General features: G+C 46.3%; 1 protein-coding gene across 1 annotated transcript in view; it reads left to right on the top strand.

Annotated features, from left to right (window-relative positions):
* Positions 1-19,143, top strand: part of syndig1 (synapse differentiation inducing 1) — a 39,974-nt gene extending 20,831 nt beyond the window's left edge. The window contains exon 3 of the mRNA XM_078230599.1: positions 18,787-19,143. Coding sequence (XP_078086725.1) covers positions 18,787-18,945 — 159 coding nt within the window. The 3' untranslated portion in view covers positions 18,946-19,143. The remainder of the gene's footprint in view (positions 1-18,786) is intronic.
* Positions 19,144-20,006: the final 863 nt, after the last annotated feature.

Here is a 20,006-nt window from a genome sequence, read left to right as displayed (position 1 = left end):
CGGCCAATCCCCCAAATTTACACATCTTTGGACATGAGGGGCAATCTAGCATTACCTAACAGACTCATCTTTGGCAATGAGGGACAATTTGGCATGGCCAATCCACCTAACCTGCACATCTTTGGACAGTAAGGGGCAATTTAGCATGGCCAATCCACCTCACCACACTGTGGAAGGAGACCGGAGCACTCAACAGACCCCACACAGGCGCGAGGAGAACGTGCAAACTTCAGACAGATAGTCAACCAAGGCCAGAATTGAACCTGACCCTGAGAGGTAGCAGTGCTAACCACTGTGCCACCCTATATTTGCCAGGGAGACAAAGTTGGGTAGATTTGACAGTGGAAGATGACATGATACAACCACAGTTAAAATAAAAAGATGAGAAATATTAAATAAACTAATCAAAATCTAAGAGGATAAAACCCCAGGTTCAGACGGACTGCATCATCGCATTTTTCAAAGAATCTACAGATAGCAGAGACACTATTACACATATTAAATACTTTGTAGAAATAGTTATGGAAGTGCTAGAGATATAGCAGACAGCCAGTGTTTTACCTATATTTAGGAAGGGACATAGAACATGGCAGGAAACTATAAACCAGCCAACTTAACATCAGTGGTATGAAAAATAATGGAATCCAAGGATGTATGGGTTAGGTGGATTGGCCATGCTAAATTGACCCTTAGTGTCAGGAGGACTAGCTAGGGTAAATGCATGGGGTTATGGGAATAGGGCCTGGGTGGGATTGTGGTCAGTGCAGATTTGATGGGCTGAATGGCCTCCTTCTGCACTGTAGGAGTCTATGATTCTATGATTCTAAAGCTGAACATTGAGAAACCTAAACTATAATAATGAATAGTCAGCATGAATTTCAAAGAGAAAAGACTTGCTTGACCAACCCCATTGAATTCTGAGAGTGAGAGTAGACAAGGATAATGTAGTGGATGTAATTGATCCAGTTTTCAAAAAGCCCTTCTGTAATATAATAAACTAATAAATAAGGTCCAAGCATATGGGGTCAGAGGTCAAGTGGACGAAGGGACAACTAGCTGGGTGCAAGACAGGGAACAGAGGGTAGGAGTAAAGGGCAGCTATTCTGAGTGGCAGAGGTTGGGGCGCGATATTACCAGCCATTCACGCCCCGCTGCTCCTGCAAGCGAGGATGGAGAATTTGGCACTCAACCAAATCTCAATTCGCTGCAGTGTGACTGGAAAATCCCACTGGTGCGAACAACCAAAAGATTCTGGCTGCGCTCACCGCGAAACCGGAAAATCCTGCCCAAGATCAAAGGACCTTTGCATTATTCCGCTCCACCACCACCACCCCCCTCCCCACCCCCCACCTGCTGCGATTCCCATGGCGGGCGGGATGGGAAAATCCCCGCTCCCCCCACCCCCGACCTGCAGTGGTGTCTACAAAGATCAGTACTAGGGCCCCTAGTGTTCCAGCTAAGAATGACACCTGCTTGAGACTGTCTGACCCCTGTGACTACTTCCCTCTTGTGTATAACTGAAGAGAAAATGATGTTGAACTGAACTACCACTGGATTTTTACTGACAGTAGTAGAAAAACCTTAACTTCCACACAATTAAATGTATTTGTATACAGCCTTCCACAGCCCCAAGAAGTCCCAAAGCAGTTCTCAGCCAATGAAGTACTTTTTCTTTGGAAGTGTAATTGCTGTTGTAATGTAGGAAATGGACGGACGATGTGTACATAGTGTGGTGCCACAAATAACAATGTGTTTGAGTGATACTGTTTGGGAAGGGGCTAAGAGCTCCGAAAGCTTGTGTGGCTTTTGCTACCAAATAAACCTGTTGGACTTTAACCTGGTGTTGTTAAACTTCTTACTGTGTTTACCCCAGTCCAACGGCGGCATCTCCACAGGATGAATGTTGGCCAGGACACTTGAAACAAAGGAACAGGAACCACAGACAGCTTTGGCATTGCTCATACGTTATGCAAGTTTGGTTTCTCTTCTTATTGGTCAGGTTGCAGTACGAAGGTTCAAACCTTGACCAAGTGAGACCCTGGTCAGTAGGCAATATTAGCCCTGACAGAGTGGCTTGGAGGGTGCAAAGCTGGTTCTCCATTGACGAGACTAAGAGAGGGTCCTTGGATCTGAAGTGTCGACACCCCAACCTCCTGCATATTATGCATTGCTTTCCTTTGAACAACATCCCAAGGTGTTTGGCATCAGCAGATTTTTATGTTGATTTGATTTGTTTTGATTTATTATTGTCACATGTACCAGGATACAGTGAAAAGCATTGTTGCTTACGTGCTATATAGACAAACAGATCATTCATAGAGTACCTGTGGGAGAAGGAAAGGAGAGGGATGCAAACTGTAGTGTTACAGTCATAGCTGGGTATAGAGAAAGATCAACTTAATATAAGGTAGGTCCATTCAAAAGTCTGATGGCAGCAGGGAAGAAGCTGTTCTTGAGTTGGTTGGTACGTGATCTCAGACTATTGTACCTTTTTCCTAATGGAAGAAGGTGGAAGAGAGTACGCCAGGGGTGCGTGGGGTCCTTGATTATGCTGGCTGCTTTGCCGAGGCAGCAGGAAGTGTAGACAGAGTCAATGGATGGGAGACTGGTTTGCGTGATGGGCTGGGCTACATTCACAACCCTTTCTTACAGTCTTGGGCACAGTAGGAGCCATACCAAGCTGTGATACAACTGGAAATAATGCTTTCTATGGCGTATTTATAAAAATTGGTGAGAGTCGTAGTGGATATGCCGAATTTCCTTCACCCCCTGAGAAAATAGAGGCATTGGTGGGCTTTCTTAATCCTTTGTGCAAAAAACAGCATTCCCACAACTAAATAGCTCCATGTGAAAACAGCGATTATGAATCTGCCTGATATTATTGAGGAGGACGTGTAGTGTGTGGGTAATATTCAGCTGGCCAGCAGAGATACTCATTAAATTGCAAAGTCTCTGTTTGAAAGCTATTGGACCTTGGTTTAATTTTATGCAATGTTGTGGGATGTGCACTCCAGCACTTTCCTCATTATAGTCCAGCTCCCGAGGACTGCATTACAATGAAGGTAGATAACACTGCAAAATTCAGAAAGATATTAAATTGCAATCCAGCAGCCTCAAATGAAATGAACCTTCTGCATTCACCCCTGCCCTGAGGCACCACGGCAATAGATTTTGTGAATTTCCTTCACAGAGCCCTGACTGGAGATGTTTCGGGTCTGTGACATTAGTTGTGCCTCAGCTTGCCAGGGACCCTGTGCGACCCTGAAGCGAAAGTGAGGAATGTGGAGGCTTCCTTCACGTGGCGCACGGTGATGTGACGCAATCTGCCTCCGGGCAATCGAAACAGATTCAAGTCCTGACTCTGAGGCCGGAATTTTACTGGCACGCCCGCCCCGATTTTGGGGGTGGATGAGGCTCGGAGAAAGACAGTCTTCATTGGTCTCAGGCGGGACCGTACGGACCTCGGGCGGATGTGCCGGTACCATTCTGCCCTGAGAGAACAGCAGCGGTTTGAGGAGGTGCCAGAGGATACGCTTTCAGTTTCTGTTCTGCCGACCATTTTGCAGGATCACTGTAACTCCTAAACGTGCGGTTTTGGCCCACACTGCATTCATCGCTACCTGCACTGTTTCTGCCACCTTTGATGTCATTGGCATGCACCAGTCAGCTGGTGCCAGTGCTGGTTTGTGCTTTGCTGCCCAGTGCATTACTGGTCTGAGCCCTCGCTGCCTCTCTCCCCCTCTCTTCCCCTCTCTTTACCAATATCCAGCATCAGTGGCATGAGCCTTCGCCACCTCTTGCTCACCCACTCTTTGCCAAGCCCTTCCTCCTCTTTTCTGTATTTACAGCAGCAGAGGAAGCTGCCCTCCATATTATCCCGTCACACACACACACACACGCACCCACACACATACCCACACACATACCCACACCCACCCACACACACACCCACACACACCCACACACATACCCACACACACCCACACACATACCCACACACATACCCACACCCACCCACACACATACCCACACCCACTCACACACATACCCACACACATACCCACACACATACCCACACCCACCCACACACATACCCACACCCACCCACACACATACCCACACACACCCACACACATACCCACACACATACCCACACACACCCACGAATGACAGGCGTTAAATACAGAATAAAGTTTCATATCAACTATTTTTATTTTTCAAAAAGGCAAACAATTTGTTTAGCAGAGAGTATATATCACTGTTCACAGTTTCCAGTAAGAGTTTTAACAACACCAGGTTAAAGTCCAACAGGTTTATTTGGTAGCAAATACCATTAGCTTTCGGAACGCTGCTCCTTCGTCAGATGGAGTGGAAATGCGCTCTCAAACAGGGCACAGAGACACAAAAATCAAGTTGCAGAATACTGATTAGAATAATAATCCCTACAGCCAACAGACAATGTGGGTGAAGGGAGCATTAAGCACAGGTTAAAGAGATGTGTATTGTCTCCAGACAGGATAGCCCGCAAGTTCAGGAGGCAAGCTATGGGGGTTACTGAGTATGTGACATAAATCCAACATCCCGGTTTAGGCCGTCCTCATGTGTGCGGAACTTGGCTATCAGTTTCGGATAGCCAAGAAACTGATAGCCAAGTTCCGCACACATGAGGACAGCCTAACCGGGATGTTGGATTTATGTCACATTATCAGTAACCCCCACAGCTTGCCTCCTGGACTTGCAGGCTATCCTGTCTGGAGACAATACACATCTCTTTAACCTGTGCTTAATGCTCCCTCCACCAACATTGTCTGTACCTTTAAGATCTGGTTGGCTGTAGGGATTCGCATTCTAATCAGTATTCTGTAACTTGATTTTGTGTCTCTGTGCCCTGTTTGAGAGCACATTTCCACTCCATCTGACGAAGGAGCAGCGCCCCGAAAGCTAATGGTATTTGCTACCAAATAAACCCGTTGGACTTTAACCTGGTGTTGTTAAAACTCTTACTGTGTTCACCCCAGTCCAACGCCGGCATCTCCACATCACAGTTTCTAGCGCAGGGAGTAAGATTTTGTTCCTTGCTGAGTTTCTTTTATTGGCTGTTTTTGATGCAGGCGGGCATCTGGGACATTAATGGCAGTGATGTTACAGGCAGTGCACCAACATGGGCAAGGAGTGGGGCGGCACGGTGGCACAGTGGTTAGCACTGCTGCCTCACAGCGCCAAGGACCCAGGTTCAATTCCTGGCTTGGGTCACTGTCTGTGTGGAGTTTGCAGGTTCTCCCCGTGTCTGCATGGATTTCCTCCAGGTGCTCCAGTTTCTTCCCACATCCCAAAGATGTGCGGGTTAGGTGGATTAACCATGCTAAATTGCCCCTTAATGTCATGGGGAATTAACAACACAAATACATGGGGTTACGGGGATGAGGCCTGGGATTGCTGTCAGTGCAGGCTCGATGGGCCGAGTGGCCTCCTTCTGCACTGTAGGGAATCTATGATTCTGTGAGTGCACCCACTGCAGTTGCAACATCAGCAACCTCAGCCTTGTAGGAAATCCAGTGTCAACGGTGGAATAGAGGTTGGACCACTCTGTGCTTACGTAGTTTCAGCTGTGAAAATTCTGCTTGAATTATCCACGCATTAGATGTCTTTAAATAGCCTTTCCTTTCGAAATCTCAGTCAACAGTGACTGCATTTCAATCGAACCTCATTGGCTGTGAAAGGTGTTTTGTTATGTTTCATTTCTGTTCGTTCATTTTTAACAAGAGTTCCCATCTCAATGCTTCAAGACAAAACATAAAGAATGATGCCCACCGACAATGGCATTCCCAACCGACATTCCCATGTCAAAGCTAGCTGACCATGATGGCTTGATAGGGGCCAGCAACATCTTAGGTCCCATCCTCCTGAACCCCCTTCCCACCCTGAGGGTATTAGTCCCTTCTTTCTCCAACATGGTGCCAACACCCCATGCTCCAAGACTCAAAACCACAGAATCTTTGTAGTGCGGAAGGAGGCCATTCAGCCCATCGAATCTGCATGGGCACGCTGCAAGAGCATTCTGCCTAATCCCACTCCCCTGCCTTATCCTCATAACCTTGCACGTTCTTCCTGCACTCCTTCTCAAGTTGCTGGCCTCTGAATCTTGCCCCCTTAGGCTTATTTTCCCTGATACACCACCATAGGCAGCTCACCACCACCTTCTCAAGGGCAACTAGGGATGGGCAATAAATGCTGGCCAGCCAGCAACGCCCATGTCCCACGAATGTATAATAAAAAAAAGAACCCGCTGGCCCTCCCTCGGAGTGGTCGCAATTGCCTGGACTCTGCCAGTGCTCCCAAATCCTTAATCCATCCGCTGACCTTTCGAAACCAGCTGAAATCTTTGTGACGTTGAGATGCTACCCCCTGTACAGTGAACCTTCAGCCCACATTGTGAGAGATTCACGGGTCTATCTCTCTGCTTGAGGCTTCATCTATCCAGCAAGTGAAGATCATTCAACACTTCTACAAATGAAGTCAATACATCCGGTACAGTTGGAGAGACTGGGTGTGTCAGCATATGAGGAAAGGCTAAGTCAGTTAGGATTATATTCATTGGAGTTCAGAAGAGTGAGAGGGTATCTCATAGAAACTTATAAAATTCTAACAGAGTTAGACACAGTGGATTCAGAAAGAATGTTCCCAATGGTGGGGGAGTCCAGAACTCGGGGTTATAGTTTGAGGATAAGGGGTAAACATTTTAGGACTGAGGTGAGGAGAAATTTGTTCACCCAGAGGGTGGTGAATGTACGGAATTTACTACCACCGAATGTAGTTGAGGCCAAAATGTTGTCTGATTTCAAGAAGAAATTAGATACAGCTCTTGGGGCTAAAGGGATCAAGGGATATGCAGGAATGGGGGATCAGGATATTGAATTTGATGATCAACCATGATCAAAATGAATGGCAGAGCAGGCTCGAAGGGCCGAATGGCCTACTCCTGCTTCTATTCTCTATGTTTCTATGAAAGAGTTCTTGCTGACTCCAAGGCTTCTGCATAAACCAGCTGCTCCCGGCATGAGTTCATTCCCCTGGGAACACAGCATGACTTGGAGAGTGAGCAGAGGTCACACAGAGTGGGACAGGCTGCTGGGAAAGAAAGGAGGAGGAGGGGGGGTCTCAGTGGGAGGCCATATTCACCCCCAGGGCATGCTGGGAACAATTCCTCTTCTGAATCCCAGTGAGGGAAAATATTTGTTGAGGCCAAAACGTTGTGTGATTTCAAGAAGAAATTAGATATAGCTCTTGGGGCTATATGTGGGGAAGACGGGATCAGGATATTGAATTTGATGATCATAATGAATGGCGGAGCAGGCTCGAAGGGCCGAATGGCCTACTCCTGCTTCTTGTTTCTATGTTTCTATTACCAGATATCACAGAACCTTGTGCAGAGATGCAAAAACAAAATGACAAAAATAAAATGCCCATCTGTTAAGTCAGCCTGCCTTTAGGGCAAGAGTCCAATTGATTACCATCTGCTATTGCTAACAGGAAAACTTCAATTCACCCGGCCTGCCTCTGGCACTAACTGCAAATTGAATGTTGTCCATTCTCCTCCCATTGAGTGATAAACACCGGCATTGCCAACAATGTCCGCATCCCAAGAATGGAGAATTCAAGTGGCCTTTCCATTTCCTGAAAACTTCTCTTCCTGAAGCACTCTCGAAGTGTAATCATCGTCTTAAGATGTGAAGACTGCCGCCCGATTTCTCCAGTCTCGTACCACTGCAAGTGAGAACGGAGAATTTGGCACTCGGCCGTTCACTGCAGCGGGACTGGAGAATCCCAGGCGCGGGCGAGGCAGGTAAATTGCACACTGTCCAACAAGCGGCAATGAGCTAATGACCAGATAATCTGCTTTAATGATATGCTTGTTGGGGGATAAGGTGAGGGGGTCAGTTTAGCTCAGTTGGCTGGACGGCTGGTTTGTGTTGCAGAGGGACGCCAAAGGCGTGGGTTCAATTCCCGTACCGGTTGAGGTTATTCATGAAGGCCCCACGGCTGAGGTGTGGTGATTCTCAGGTTCCTCACCACCAGTCAGCTCTCCCCCTCAAAGCCTATGGTCCTCTGGGACTATGGCGACTTTACCTTACCTGAGGGATAAGACACCAGGGAAAACACTCTGGCTCTTCAGATAATACCACAAGACCTTGTACACATCCCCCTGTGAGGGCAGATAGGCCCTCAATTTACCACAAAGAAAATACTGAGGATGCTGCAATCTGAAACCAGAACAGGTAATGCTGGAAAAGCTCAGCAGGTCAGGCCACATCTGGAGGAGAAAACAGCGTTAACATTTTGATTCCTCTTGGCCCTTCGTCAGAGCTGAAGGAGGGAGACTATGTTAGGACTGTAGAAACTGCAACAAAAAGTAGCAACTTTAAGGACAAAAGATGGCTGGGTGTGAGAGGCAGAAGGTTGCATTGAGATGATACATGTACAGGATACATAAAAAAGGGAATTTAAAATGGGGGGAAGGTCACAACCTCAGTTCAACATCTCATTTAAAAGATAGCATACCCAACTGTGCAGCACTCCCTCAGTCCTGCACAGGAGAGTTAGCCGAGATCTTGTGGCCAATTCTCAGCAGTGGCACTTGAACCCACGACTTTCAAATCAGAACGCCACAGCTGATACCACTTGCTATGAAGACGTTAAGCACTCGGAGGATGAAATCTCACACTTCCATTCATCTCGCTGACTGTAACAAATTGAACCCGATGCAAATTTGAAAATGTTCAATAAATTAATACAAGGTCAGCCACGGTTTCTCAATCAGGGAGACAAATCGAACGTCTTGGGAAAGGATCGCAAGCTTTTATCCGTGTACGTCTTCATTATCTGCTGAATTGATTTACATGACTGTTGCTTAGGAACCTACGTGGTTGCTAAGAAACTCTTCATGTTTTAACGTCTTATCAGCTATGTATCTCAAACAATGGCATGGCCATTTGTGGTGGAATTATAAGATTGAGTACTTAGTCCTCAGATATTAATATTGTGCATGTAATCAGGATTATTAAAAGAATAAATCATGTGAACAACTACCAAATTCTTCTCCTTTCTCTGTGAGTGTAGAGCTCTCAATGACAAATGGATAAAAGCTACATGCTGTCACCATTCATACAGGTATTAGTAACTGGGCCAATTCAACTTTTCACTGGTTTTAATTGTACAGTAACAACCTCAAAGTGGGGCTGACAACTATAGAGTCCTTGTTAATACCCGTGTTGTGGCTGGTGCCATTTTCAAAGGGCCAACTTTTTCAGACAGTAGATCCCGTTTCAGGTGGAGATCAGGGCCTTCTGATGTAAATGCAGGCTCCAAATACCATCTTCAGCCTAAACTAGTCATGAGCCTGAACTGAGTAAGTTCTACCAAATTCCAAGGGTGATAACGGAGATGGGGGCTGTCTGAATTGTGCAACCCCCACCTCCCCAGGATCCCCAAACTTACTCCAGGCCACTGCAATGCCAGGATCTCCACCCACCATCACCTTACCCCACTTCCACCTCCCCTGCATTGTATTTTTCCCCCAGCCAACCTTAGGGCCTCAATCCAGCTGTGTGAGATTGCCTGTCATATATCTGATGCGCGATATAACACACAAGAGGCTGGATGTACTCGGGAAATAAAGGCTTTTATTGCCAACAATAACAGAGCTACCATATACAGTATACGATCCCAGACTAAAGCGTCACCAGGCAGAGCAGTGACCTTTATACCTCTCGCAGGAGGCAGAGCCGACTGGGGTATACCATAAGGACTATATTAACAGGTAGAACAGCCCAACCCTAACCCCAACAGTAACATATCTACAGACTCATAGTACTGGCCAGACCATGGCTCAGTACTACCTGGTGGGAACCAACAATGGTTCACCACAATATCTCACCCTACAATCATCCAAGGGGGCAGTTTGGCCCCCTATCCTTTATGTCGATAGTCAGCCAATTGCTCTGTGGGTTGCCTTTCTTGGATTCAAGAACAGCTCAGAGGCTAGGGATGCTGTGCTGAGTAATTCACCTCTTGACTCCCCAAAGCCTATCCACCATTTACAAGGCACAAGTCAGGCGCATGATGGAATACTCCCCACTTGCCTGGATGGGTGCAGCTCCAACAACACTCAAGAAGCTTGACACCATCCAGGACAAAGCAGCCCACTTGATTGGCACCACATCCACAAATATCCAGTCCTTCCGCCACCGGTGCTCAGTAGCAGCAGTGTGTACTATCTACAAGATGCACTGCAGTAATTCACCAAAGAACCTTAGACAGCACCTTCCAAACCCACGACCACTTCCATTAAGAAGGACAAGGGCAGCAGATAAATGAGAACACCACCACTTGCAAGTTCCCCTCCAAGCCACTCACCATCCTGACTTGAAAATATATCTACGTTCGTTCGCAGTCACTGGGTCAAAATCCTGGAATTTCCTTCCTAACGGCATTGTGGGTCAACCCACAGCACATGGACTGCAGCGATTCAAGAAGACAGCTCATCACCACTTTCTCAGATGGGGAATAAATGCTGGCCAGCCAGCGACACCCATGTCCCACGAATGAATAAAAAAAACTTAGGGTGTTCCAAAGTATTTTACAGCAGCTGAAGTACTTTCAAGTGTAGTTACTGTTGTGGTGCGCACAAAATACCAGCCAATTTGTGCACAGTAAGATCCCAGTAACAGGGATAATGACCCAATAACCTTTTTTAAATGATGTTGGATTAGGAATAAACGTAGGTCAGGACACCTTCTTGACACAATAGTGATTTCTTAAGATTCTTTATGGGATGTGAGTGTCATTGGCATGGCAGCGTTTATTGCCCATCCTTAATTGCTCTTAAGAAGGTGGTGGCGAGCTGTCTTCTTGAATTGCTGCAGTCCATCTGGTGTAGGCACACCCACAGCGCTGTTAGGGAGAGAGTTCCCGGATTTTGACCCAGTGACAGCTGGCGATACAGTTCCAAGTCGAGATGTTTGCAGTTGGTGACATTCACGTGTGCCGGCTGCCCTTGTCTTGCTAGGTTGGTAGAAGGTGCTGTTGAAGGAGCCTTCGTGAGTTGCGGCAGTGCATCTTGCATACGGCACACACCGCTGCCATTGTGCGCTAGTGTTGGAAGGAGTGAATGTTCAAGGTGGTGGATGGGGTGCCGAGCAAGCGGGCTGCTACGTCCTGAACCTTTGTTCTGGGATCTTTATCTGAGAGGTCAGGCAGGACAAAAATCCAATCAGTGCCCTCCATCACATCCACTTTCCATTAGAGCTAACGCACAGAGACAGGATCTGGCTGTGTAAGCACAAAATGCCTTGGCCGGCTGAGGAAGTGTTCGGAGGCCAACATATGATTCACATTTTGATTCTAGCCAACAGACGCAGAAAGCGAATTGAACAGACGGCATCTGACAGAGACAAATGTGAATCAATAGAGAAAGGAGCCCTTCACACTACCTCACCAACCTTGGATTATGCTGAATCTCTGCTTGAATTCAATCTTCCTCAGCTATTTGTGTGACCCCCAAACAACCAGGCGTGAAGTATTTCTGGATTCTGCAATGACCTCCCGACAATTAAATAGAGCAGCTGCTATAGCTGTGTGTCGCGTGAGAGATGACGGAGTGGGTTAATCCAATGGCTCATAAAAAAATGATTTAGTAGTTTTATTCATCACTGACTCAACACAAAGACAGTTGTGTGTCATACATCACTTTTGTGTACATGTGGCTCGCCATTTTCCAGGATAACACTGTCTTGTCTTTATGGTGCTTTGTGGAAGAATTGTACAGGTAGAAATCAGACTTCTTTGTGCCCTTTTACGATTAGAGAACAGGTACAACGCAGCCCAATTTCAGGGCCCAATATCCTGCGCCCCAAGGATCCCTGAAAAATGTCCAACTCAAGAATGGACCGGGCCATTTTTCAGGCCCTATAACTCTCATGTACAGAAGTGTAGGACCCAATTCATCTTCTGACCCATCTGCTAAATTAGTCCACCGTGACCTCACCCTGGTGTCTTCAGCAACCAATGCCAATGTAATTATTCTTTCAAAATCAAGTTCCTCCCGCCTTCATAACATTGTTTTTTTAATGTTTTTACTCCATCCTTGAAGTTACAAAGCCAAAGTTCAAAGTGGACCGAGCAAACCCGAATCCATTCCTTGCTTCCTCCAAAAACCAAATTCAACTTCCAATTGAATCCAATTCATGGTCCCCACAAGAGAGACAAACAAAATCCAAGCTGACAAGATAAGGCATCGCACCCCATCTTACGCTTGATCTGGCATTTCATCTTTGCAAATCAGGCAGGTGGCGAGGCTAGCCCATTGCACTTGGGGTGTGCTGGCGCTTGCGATGGTGATTTGCCAAAGCTAGGGTAAAGAATCAGGGTAACCAATCAGGTTAAACTGAGACCTTACCTGATGCAATTTTCCAAAGCCATCTTGGCCTTTTGGCTAAGATGAAGCGTTAGATCAAGCCCGGGATGGTGTGCAATGTCTCATCTTGTCAGCTTGGACCTTGTTAGTCCCTTACGTGGGGACCATAAATTGGATTCGATTGAATTGGGTTTTTGATTAGAATTAAAGTACCGAAAGACCATAGCATTTCTATTCTGATCAGCCTATTCCCCAGCCTCTCCCACCGCCCCCCACTTCCTCACCTCCCAGGGATTTACTTGAGGGCCTGCATTTTGATTTGATTTGATTTATTATTGTCACATGTATTGGAATACAGTGAAAAGTATTGTTTCTTGCACGCTATACAGACAAAACATACCGTTCATAGGGTACATAGGGGAGAAGGAAAGGAGAGGGTGCAGAATGTAATGTTACAGTCATAGCTAGGGTGTAGAGAAAGATCAGCTTAATATATGGTAGGTCCATTCAAAACCTGGAGATCACATGGTCTGGAATGGGGGGGTGGGGGTGAGTTAATAGGTTGTGATGAACAAAGCATCGTAGCTGTGAGGGACAGCTCGGTGGATAGGATATTGGTATGTAGATAGGCTGGAAAATTGGGCGGGGATCCTGGATTCAGGATTCAATCCTGGACCGGGGAGCGGCGCGGGCTTGGAGGGCCGAAAGGCCTGTTCCTGTGCTGTATTGTTCTTTGTTCTTTGTTCTTTGTTAAAAGTCTGATGGCAGCAGGAAAGAAGCTGTTCTTGAGTCAGTTGGTACATGACCTCAGACTTTTGTATCTTTTTCCCGATGGAAAAAGGTGGAAGAGAGTATGTCCCGGGTGCGTGGGCTCCTTGATTATGCTGGCTGCTTTTCTGAGGTAGCGGGAAGTATAGACAGAGTCAATGGATGGGAGGCTGGTTTGCGTGATGGACTAGGCTACGTTCACAACCCTTTGGAGTTTCTTGCAGTCTTTTGGACAGAGCAGGAGCCATACCAAGCTGTGATGTATCCGGGAAGGATGCTTTCTATGGTGCATCTGTAAAAATTGATGAGAGTCGTAGCTGACATGCCAAATTTCCTTAGCCTCCTAAGAAAGTAGAGGTGTTGGTGGGCTTTCTTAACTACAGTGTCAGCACGAGGGGACTAGGACAGACTGTTGGTGATCTGAACACCTAGAAATCTGAAGCTCTTGACCATTTCCACTTCATCACCGTTGATGTAGACAGGGGCATGTTCTCCTTTACGCTTCATGAAGTCGATGACAATCTCCTTCGCTTTACTGACATTGAGGGAGAGATTATTGTCATCACACCAGTTCACCAGATTCTCTGGGCGGAATTTTCCCGTCACGACTGTCACGGAAATTGTAGCGGGTGGGACAGAATATTCGGCGGACCATGCAAAGGTCCATTGACGTCAGGCACGAATTTCCGCTCTTGGAGTGAGTGCGGCCTGAAAGTCCCGCCCTCTATCTCTTTCATGCACCCCGTCTCAGAGTCAGTTCTCTTTGCTTTATATTGTGCAGCAGGTAGACTGAAAATATCAAACCGATTCCAGCCAGGAAAGAGTCAAATATTGCAGCTTGATCGCTGCTCTGCAGTTATTTTTGTAACAATCTTTACGCCATAAATATGACTTATTTACATTTGAGGCAGCTGCAGAGAGTGTGCATGAATAATTAAAACCTGTCATTCCATAATATTATCAGCTGGAGAAGAAAGGGAGAAAGAGAGAGAGCGAGAGAGAGGAAGAGAGACTTCCATTTCCACAGCACCTTTTACAACTTTGGGACATCCCAAAGCACTATACAGCCTGTGAAAACCTTTGGAAGTGCAGTTGTTTTAAACTCGGGGGATGTACCAGTCAGCTTTCATAAGAACATAACATAAGAACATAAGAACTAGGAGCAGGAGCAGTCCATCTGGCCCCTCGAGCCTGCTCCGCCATTCAATAAGATCATGGCTGATCTTTTTGTGGACTCAGCTCCATTTACCCGCCCGCTTACCATAACCCTTAATTCCTTTACTGTTCAAAAATTTATCTATCCTTGCCTTAAAAACATTCAATGAGGTAGCCTCAACTGCTTCACTGGGCAGGGAATTCCACAGATTCACAACCCTTTGTGTGAAGAATTTCCTCCTCAACTCAGTCCTAAATCTGCTTCCCCTTATTTTGAGGCAATGCCCCGAGTTCTAGTTTCACCTGCCAGTGGAAACAACTTCCCTGCTTCTATCTTATCTATTCCCTTCATAATCTTATATGTTTCTCTAAGCTCTCCCCTCATTCTTCTGAATTTCAATGAGTATAGCCCCAGTCTACTCAGTCTCTCCTCATAAGCCAACCCTCTCAACTCTGGAATCAACCTAGTGAATTTCCTCTGCACCCCCTCCAGTGCCAGTATATGCTTTCTCAAGTAAGGAGACCAAAACTATACACAGTACTCCAGGTGTGGCCTCACCAGCACCTTATACAGCTGCAACATAACCTCGCTGTTTTTAAACTCCATCCCTCTAGCAATGAAGAACAAAATTCCATTTGCCTTCTTAATTACCTGCTGCACCTGCAAACCAACTCCTTGAGATTCCTGCACAAGGACACCCAGGTCCCTCTGCACAGCAGCATGCTGCAATTTTTTACCATTTAAATAATAGTCCATTTTGCTGTTATTCCTACCAAAATGGATGACCTCACATTTACCAACATTGTACTCCATCTGCCAGACCCTCGCCCACTCACTTAGATTATCTATATCCCTTTGCAGGCTTTCAGCGTCCTCTGCACACTTTGCTCTGCCACCCATCTTAGTGTCCTCTCTGAATTTTGACACACTACACTTGGTCCCCAAATCCAAATCATCTATGTAAATCATAAACAATTGCGGTCCCAACACTGATCCCTGAGGCACACCACTAGTCACTGATCACCAACCAGAAAAACACCCATTTACCCCCACTCTTTGCTTTCTGTTAGTTAACCAATCCTCTATCCATGCTAATACATTACCTGTAGCACCGTGCACCTTTATCTTATGGGGCAGTCTTTGGTGCGGCACCTTGTCAAATGTCCTCTGGAAATCCAGATACACCACATCCACAGGTTCCCCATTGTCCACTGTACATGTAATGCTCTCAAAGAATTCCACCAAATTAGTCAAACATGACCTTTCCTTCATGAACCCATGCTGTGTCTTACCAATGGGACAATTTATATCCAGATGTCTCGCTATTTCTTCTTGGTGACAGATTCAAGCATTTTCCCTGCTACAGAAGTTAAGCTAACCGACCCATAGTTACCTGCCTTTTGTCTACCTCCTTTTTTAAACAGTGGCGTCACATTTGCTGTTTTCCAATCTGTGGGAACCACCCCAGAGTCCAGCGAATTTTGGTAAATTACCACTAGTGCATTTGCTATTTCTCCCGCCATCTCATTGCAGATAGCGAAGAGCATTGTCGGGCAATACAGCAGGATATAGATAGGCTGGAAAATTGGGCGGAGAGGTGGCAGATGGAGTTTAATCCGGATAAATGCGAAGTGATGCATTTTGGAAGAAATAATGTAGGGAGGAGTTATACAATAAATGGCAGAGTCATCAGGAGTATAGAAACACAGAGGGACCTAGGTGTGCAAGTCCACAAATCCTTGAAGGTGGCAACACAGGTGGAGTAGGTGGTGAAGAAGGCATATGGTATGCTTGCCTTTATAGGACTTTGTATAGAGTATAAAAGCTGGAGTCTGATGATGCAGCTGTATAGAACGCTGGTTAGGCCACATTTGGAGTACTGCGTCCAGTTCTGGTCGCCGCACTACCAGAAGGACGTGGAGGCATTGGAGAGAGTGCAGAGAAGGTTTACCAGGATGTTGCCTGGTATGGAGGGTCTTAGCTATGAGGAGAGATTGGGTAGACTGGGGTTGTTCTCCTTGGAAAGACGGAGAATGAGGGGAGATCTAATAGAGGTATACAAGATTATGAAGGGTATAGATAGGGTGAACAGTGGGAAGCTTTTTCCCAGGTCGGAGGTGACGATCACGAGGGGTCACGGGCTCAAGCTGAGAGGGGCGAAGTATAACTCAGACATCAGAGGGACGTTTTTTACACAGAGGGTGGTGGGGGCCTGGAATGCGCTGCCAAGTAGGGTGGTGGAGGCAGGCACGCTGACATCGTTTAAGACTTACCTGGATAGTCACATGAGCAGCCTGGGAATGGAGGGATACAAACGATTGGTCTAATTGGACCAAGGAGCGGCACAGGCTTGGAGGGCCGAAGGGCCTGTTTCCTGTGCTGTACTGTTCTTTGTTCTTTGTTCTTTTAGTACCTTGGGATGCATTCCATCAGGACCAGGAGACTTGTCTATCTTTAGCCCCATTAACTTGCCCAACACTACCTCTTTCGTGATAATGATAGTTTCTAGGTTCTCACCTACCATAGCCTTCCTGTCATCAATTTTTGGCATGTTATTTGTGTCTTCCACTGTGAAGACCAACACAAAATACCTGTTCAATGCCTCAGCCATTTTCTAATTTCCAGTTATTACATCCCCCTTCTCATCCTCTAAAGGACCAATGTTTACTTTAGCCACTCTTTTTCATTTTATACATTTGTAGAAACACAGCAAGATCCCCAGACAGCAAAGTAATAACAATCACATGATCGGTTTTGGTGATGTTAAGTTCGAGGATAAATACTGGGGAGAACACCCTTAATACTCTTGCGAACCTGGTACCCGGGGATCTTTCACCATCAACGGGGAGGCGGTGGCCTAGTGGCATTATTGCTGGACTATTAATCCAGAAACTGAGCTCATGTTCTGGGGACCCGGATTTGAATCCCACCACTGCAGATGGTGGAATTTGAATTCCATTTAAAAAATCTGAAATTAAGAATCTACTGATGATCATGAAACCATTGTCGATTGTCGGAACAACCCGTCTGGTTCACGAATGTCGTTTAGGGAAGGAAATCTGCCATCTTTACCTGGTCTGGCCTACATGTGACTCCAGACCCACAGCAATGTGGTTGACTCTCAATTCCCCTCAAGGGCAACTAGGGATGGGCAATAAATGCTGGTCAGCCAGTGACGCTCATGTCCAATAAATAAATAAAAATACCTGGCAAAACGGACAAAGCTCTGGTTTAGCAACACTTCCAACAGTGCAGCACTCCCTCAGTGGTGGCAACGACACCCTGATTGACATCCAAGGCAGCAATGAACTTACAGGCCCAACACGAACATCACATGCAATGAAGCCCAGCTGATGCAGTTGACAGTATCCACGCAGGATACATTCCAATTTGATACTTCAGTTCCGTGAAGAATCACAGAGGAGGTAGAATTCAGAGAAAGTTCTCCGAGTTGGCTCCCTGCATCCAGTGCAGAAACCAGTGAAGTTGACAGGAGAGGATTGTTTTCAATATCGGCCTCTTGACTGTTTCCCTATGTTTTCATTTTGTTTCATTTTTAACTGTTCTCTACCTTCTATTTCTTTATTATCTTTCTTTATTTTCCTTTCCCCCCGCCCTTTCTCTCTATTTTATCCCCCACTTTCCTGACCTTCTCACCCCCTTTGCTTCTCCTTTCCCCCTTTTTTCTCAATTTACTTCTCTTCCAGCCAATTCCCCCCTTCCCCCCTTATCTTCATCTGTCACAGCTTACCCTCTGATTTCAGCTTCTCTGCCGTTTGGCCATTCATACCTTCTATTCTCCCTAAGGACTGCCATTAGCAGCCTTTTCCCTGGTTTCTATGGCTATGACTCATCTTTCATTCCCTCACCCTGCAGTATAAATATCTCCCACTTTCTATGCTTTTTAGCTTTGACAGAGGGTCATCAGGACTCGAAACATCAGCTCTTTTCTCTCCTTACAGATGCTGCCAGACCTGCTGAGATTTTCCAGCATTTTCTCTTCTGGTTTTGGATTCCAGCATCCGCAGTAATTTGCTTTTATCCTTCTCCTGAGGTATCTGCACTCTGGTCCGATTGCTCTTTTTTCGTTTTTTAAAAATTTATTCATGGGACATTGGCGTTGCTGGCTGGCCAGCATTTATTGCCTATATCTAGTTGCTCTTGTAGCAACATGTAAGCCAGACCAGGTAAGGACGACAGATTTCCTTCCCTAAAGGACATTAGTGAACCAGATGGGTTTTTCCGACAATCGACAATGGTTTCATGGTCATCAGTAGATTCTTAATTTCAGATATTTTTTATTGAATTCAAATTGTTATGATGCAATGCTGCTTTTATAGAAAATGTTGATGAGGAGCTCTGGTTAAAGAGACAGTTTCACTATTGAATGACAGACGTGCACCATTCCTCACTGTTCAAGACCAATTTATTTTTATTTGTTCCTCTCCAGACCAACAAGGGCGTGGCGAAGGGCGACTACCATCATGCCAGCTCCAGCTCCAGGCGGGCCCTGTTCCTGGCTGTGCTCTCCATCACAATTGGGACTGGCATTTACGTGGGCGTTGCCGTGGCACTGATAGCCTACCTGTCCAAGAACAACCATTTGTAGGATTCTATGACCTCGGTGGACACGCACATCGCTCTTTGACATGTGACCTCTCGAGCCACGCGAGCCAAGTCCAAAATCAGAAGGCGAACTGGTCAGCTCCAACCAGCCAATGGAACGCTTGATTAAAAGAAAAACCTCATCAGTTGTTCAATCGCATCAGTGTACAGTATTAGGAGGACTGAGGACAAAGTTCTTCCCAAAAAATAGTCCAGCCTCAAACTGGCAATTCAGTCAGCTAAGCAAGGGGGAAGCCATACCCCAAATGTAAGGATGAGGTTGCTTTTCAAACGTGTGTTACAGCAATGACAATGATGTAGAAAATCTTTTTGCCCTCATAGCAAGGCTTATGATAGCTTTGGAAAGAGTTTGTGAAAAATTAGGTTCTCCAAGCTACCTATTTGTTTCTTTCTTCTCTCATTCCGTTGATTTCCTCACAGGCCTCTGCTCCAAGGCCACTGGGGAATGACGACTGAAAACTGGCCACCACACTACCACTCACGAACCCCTCCCATCATTCTCCTCCACCCTGCTTCACTGAATCTCTGTAGACAAGCACCGTGCCCACTCCTTGCAGGATGCGTCCCTCATAGACACCCTTTCAAATGGCCCTTCCCATCTCCAGTCATTGGTTTGTCCTGAGTCAGCTGTCCGGCCACATTTGGAAGAAGGTTTCACTTGGTCAAAAATCTACCGAGGTTAGGCTGCTCGCGCCTGGCAGGCCACCTGACGAAAGTCACCTGGAGGTACAGGGGGAATCTCATCAGGTGAGGAGGGCACCAGCCTCAGAGGTCCAGTTAAGATCAATCAAGCCAGCGACCAAATGTGCAACTTCTAACTCAGGGAGTAAATGTGCAACCTCTAACCCAGAGAGCAAATGTACAACCTCTAACCCAGAGAGTAAATGTGTAACCTCTAACCCACAGAGTAAATGTACAACCTCTAACCCAGAGAGTAAATGTACAACCTCTAACCCAGAGAGTAAATGTGTAACCTCTAACCCAGAGAGCAAGTGCAGTGTGAGTCTGTGAACTCCGTTGGTCGGACTGTCTGCATCTTGAACC

This window comes from Mustelus asterias, chromosome 15 (genome assembly GCF_964213995.1).
Source record: "Mustelus asterias chromosome 15, sMusAst1.hap1.1, whole genome shotgun sequence".
NCBI classification, from domain to species: domain Eukaryota; kingdom Metazoa; phylum Chordata; class Chondrichthyes; order Carcharhiniformes; family Triakidae; genus Mustelus; species Mustelus asterias.
Note: the sequence above shows the minus strand (reverse complement) of the source record. Positions and strands in the feature narration are given on the sequence as shown.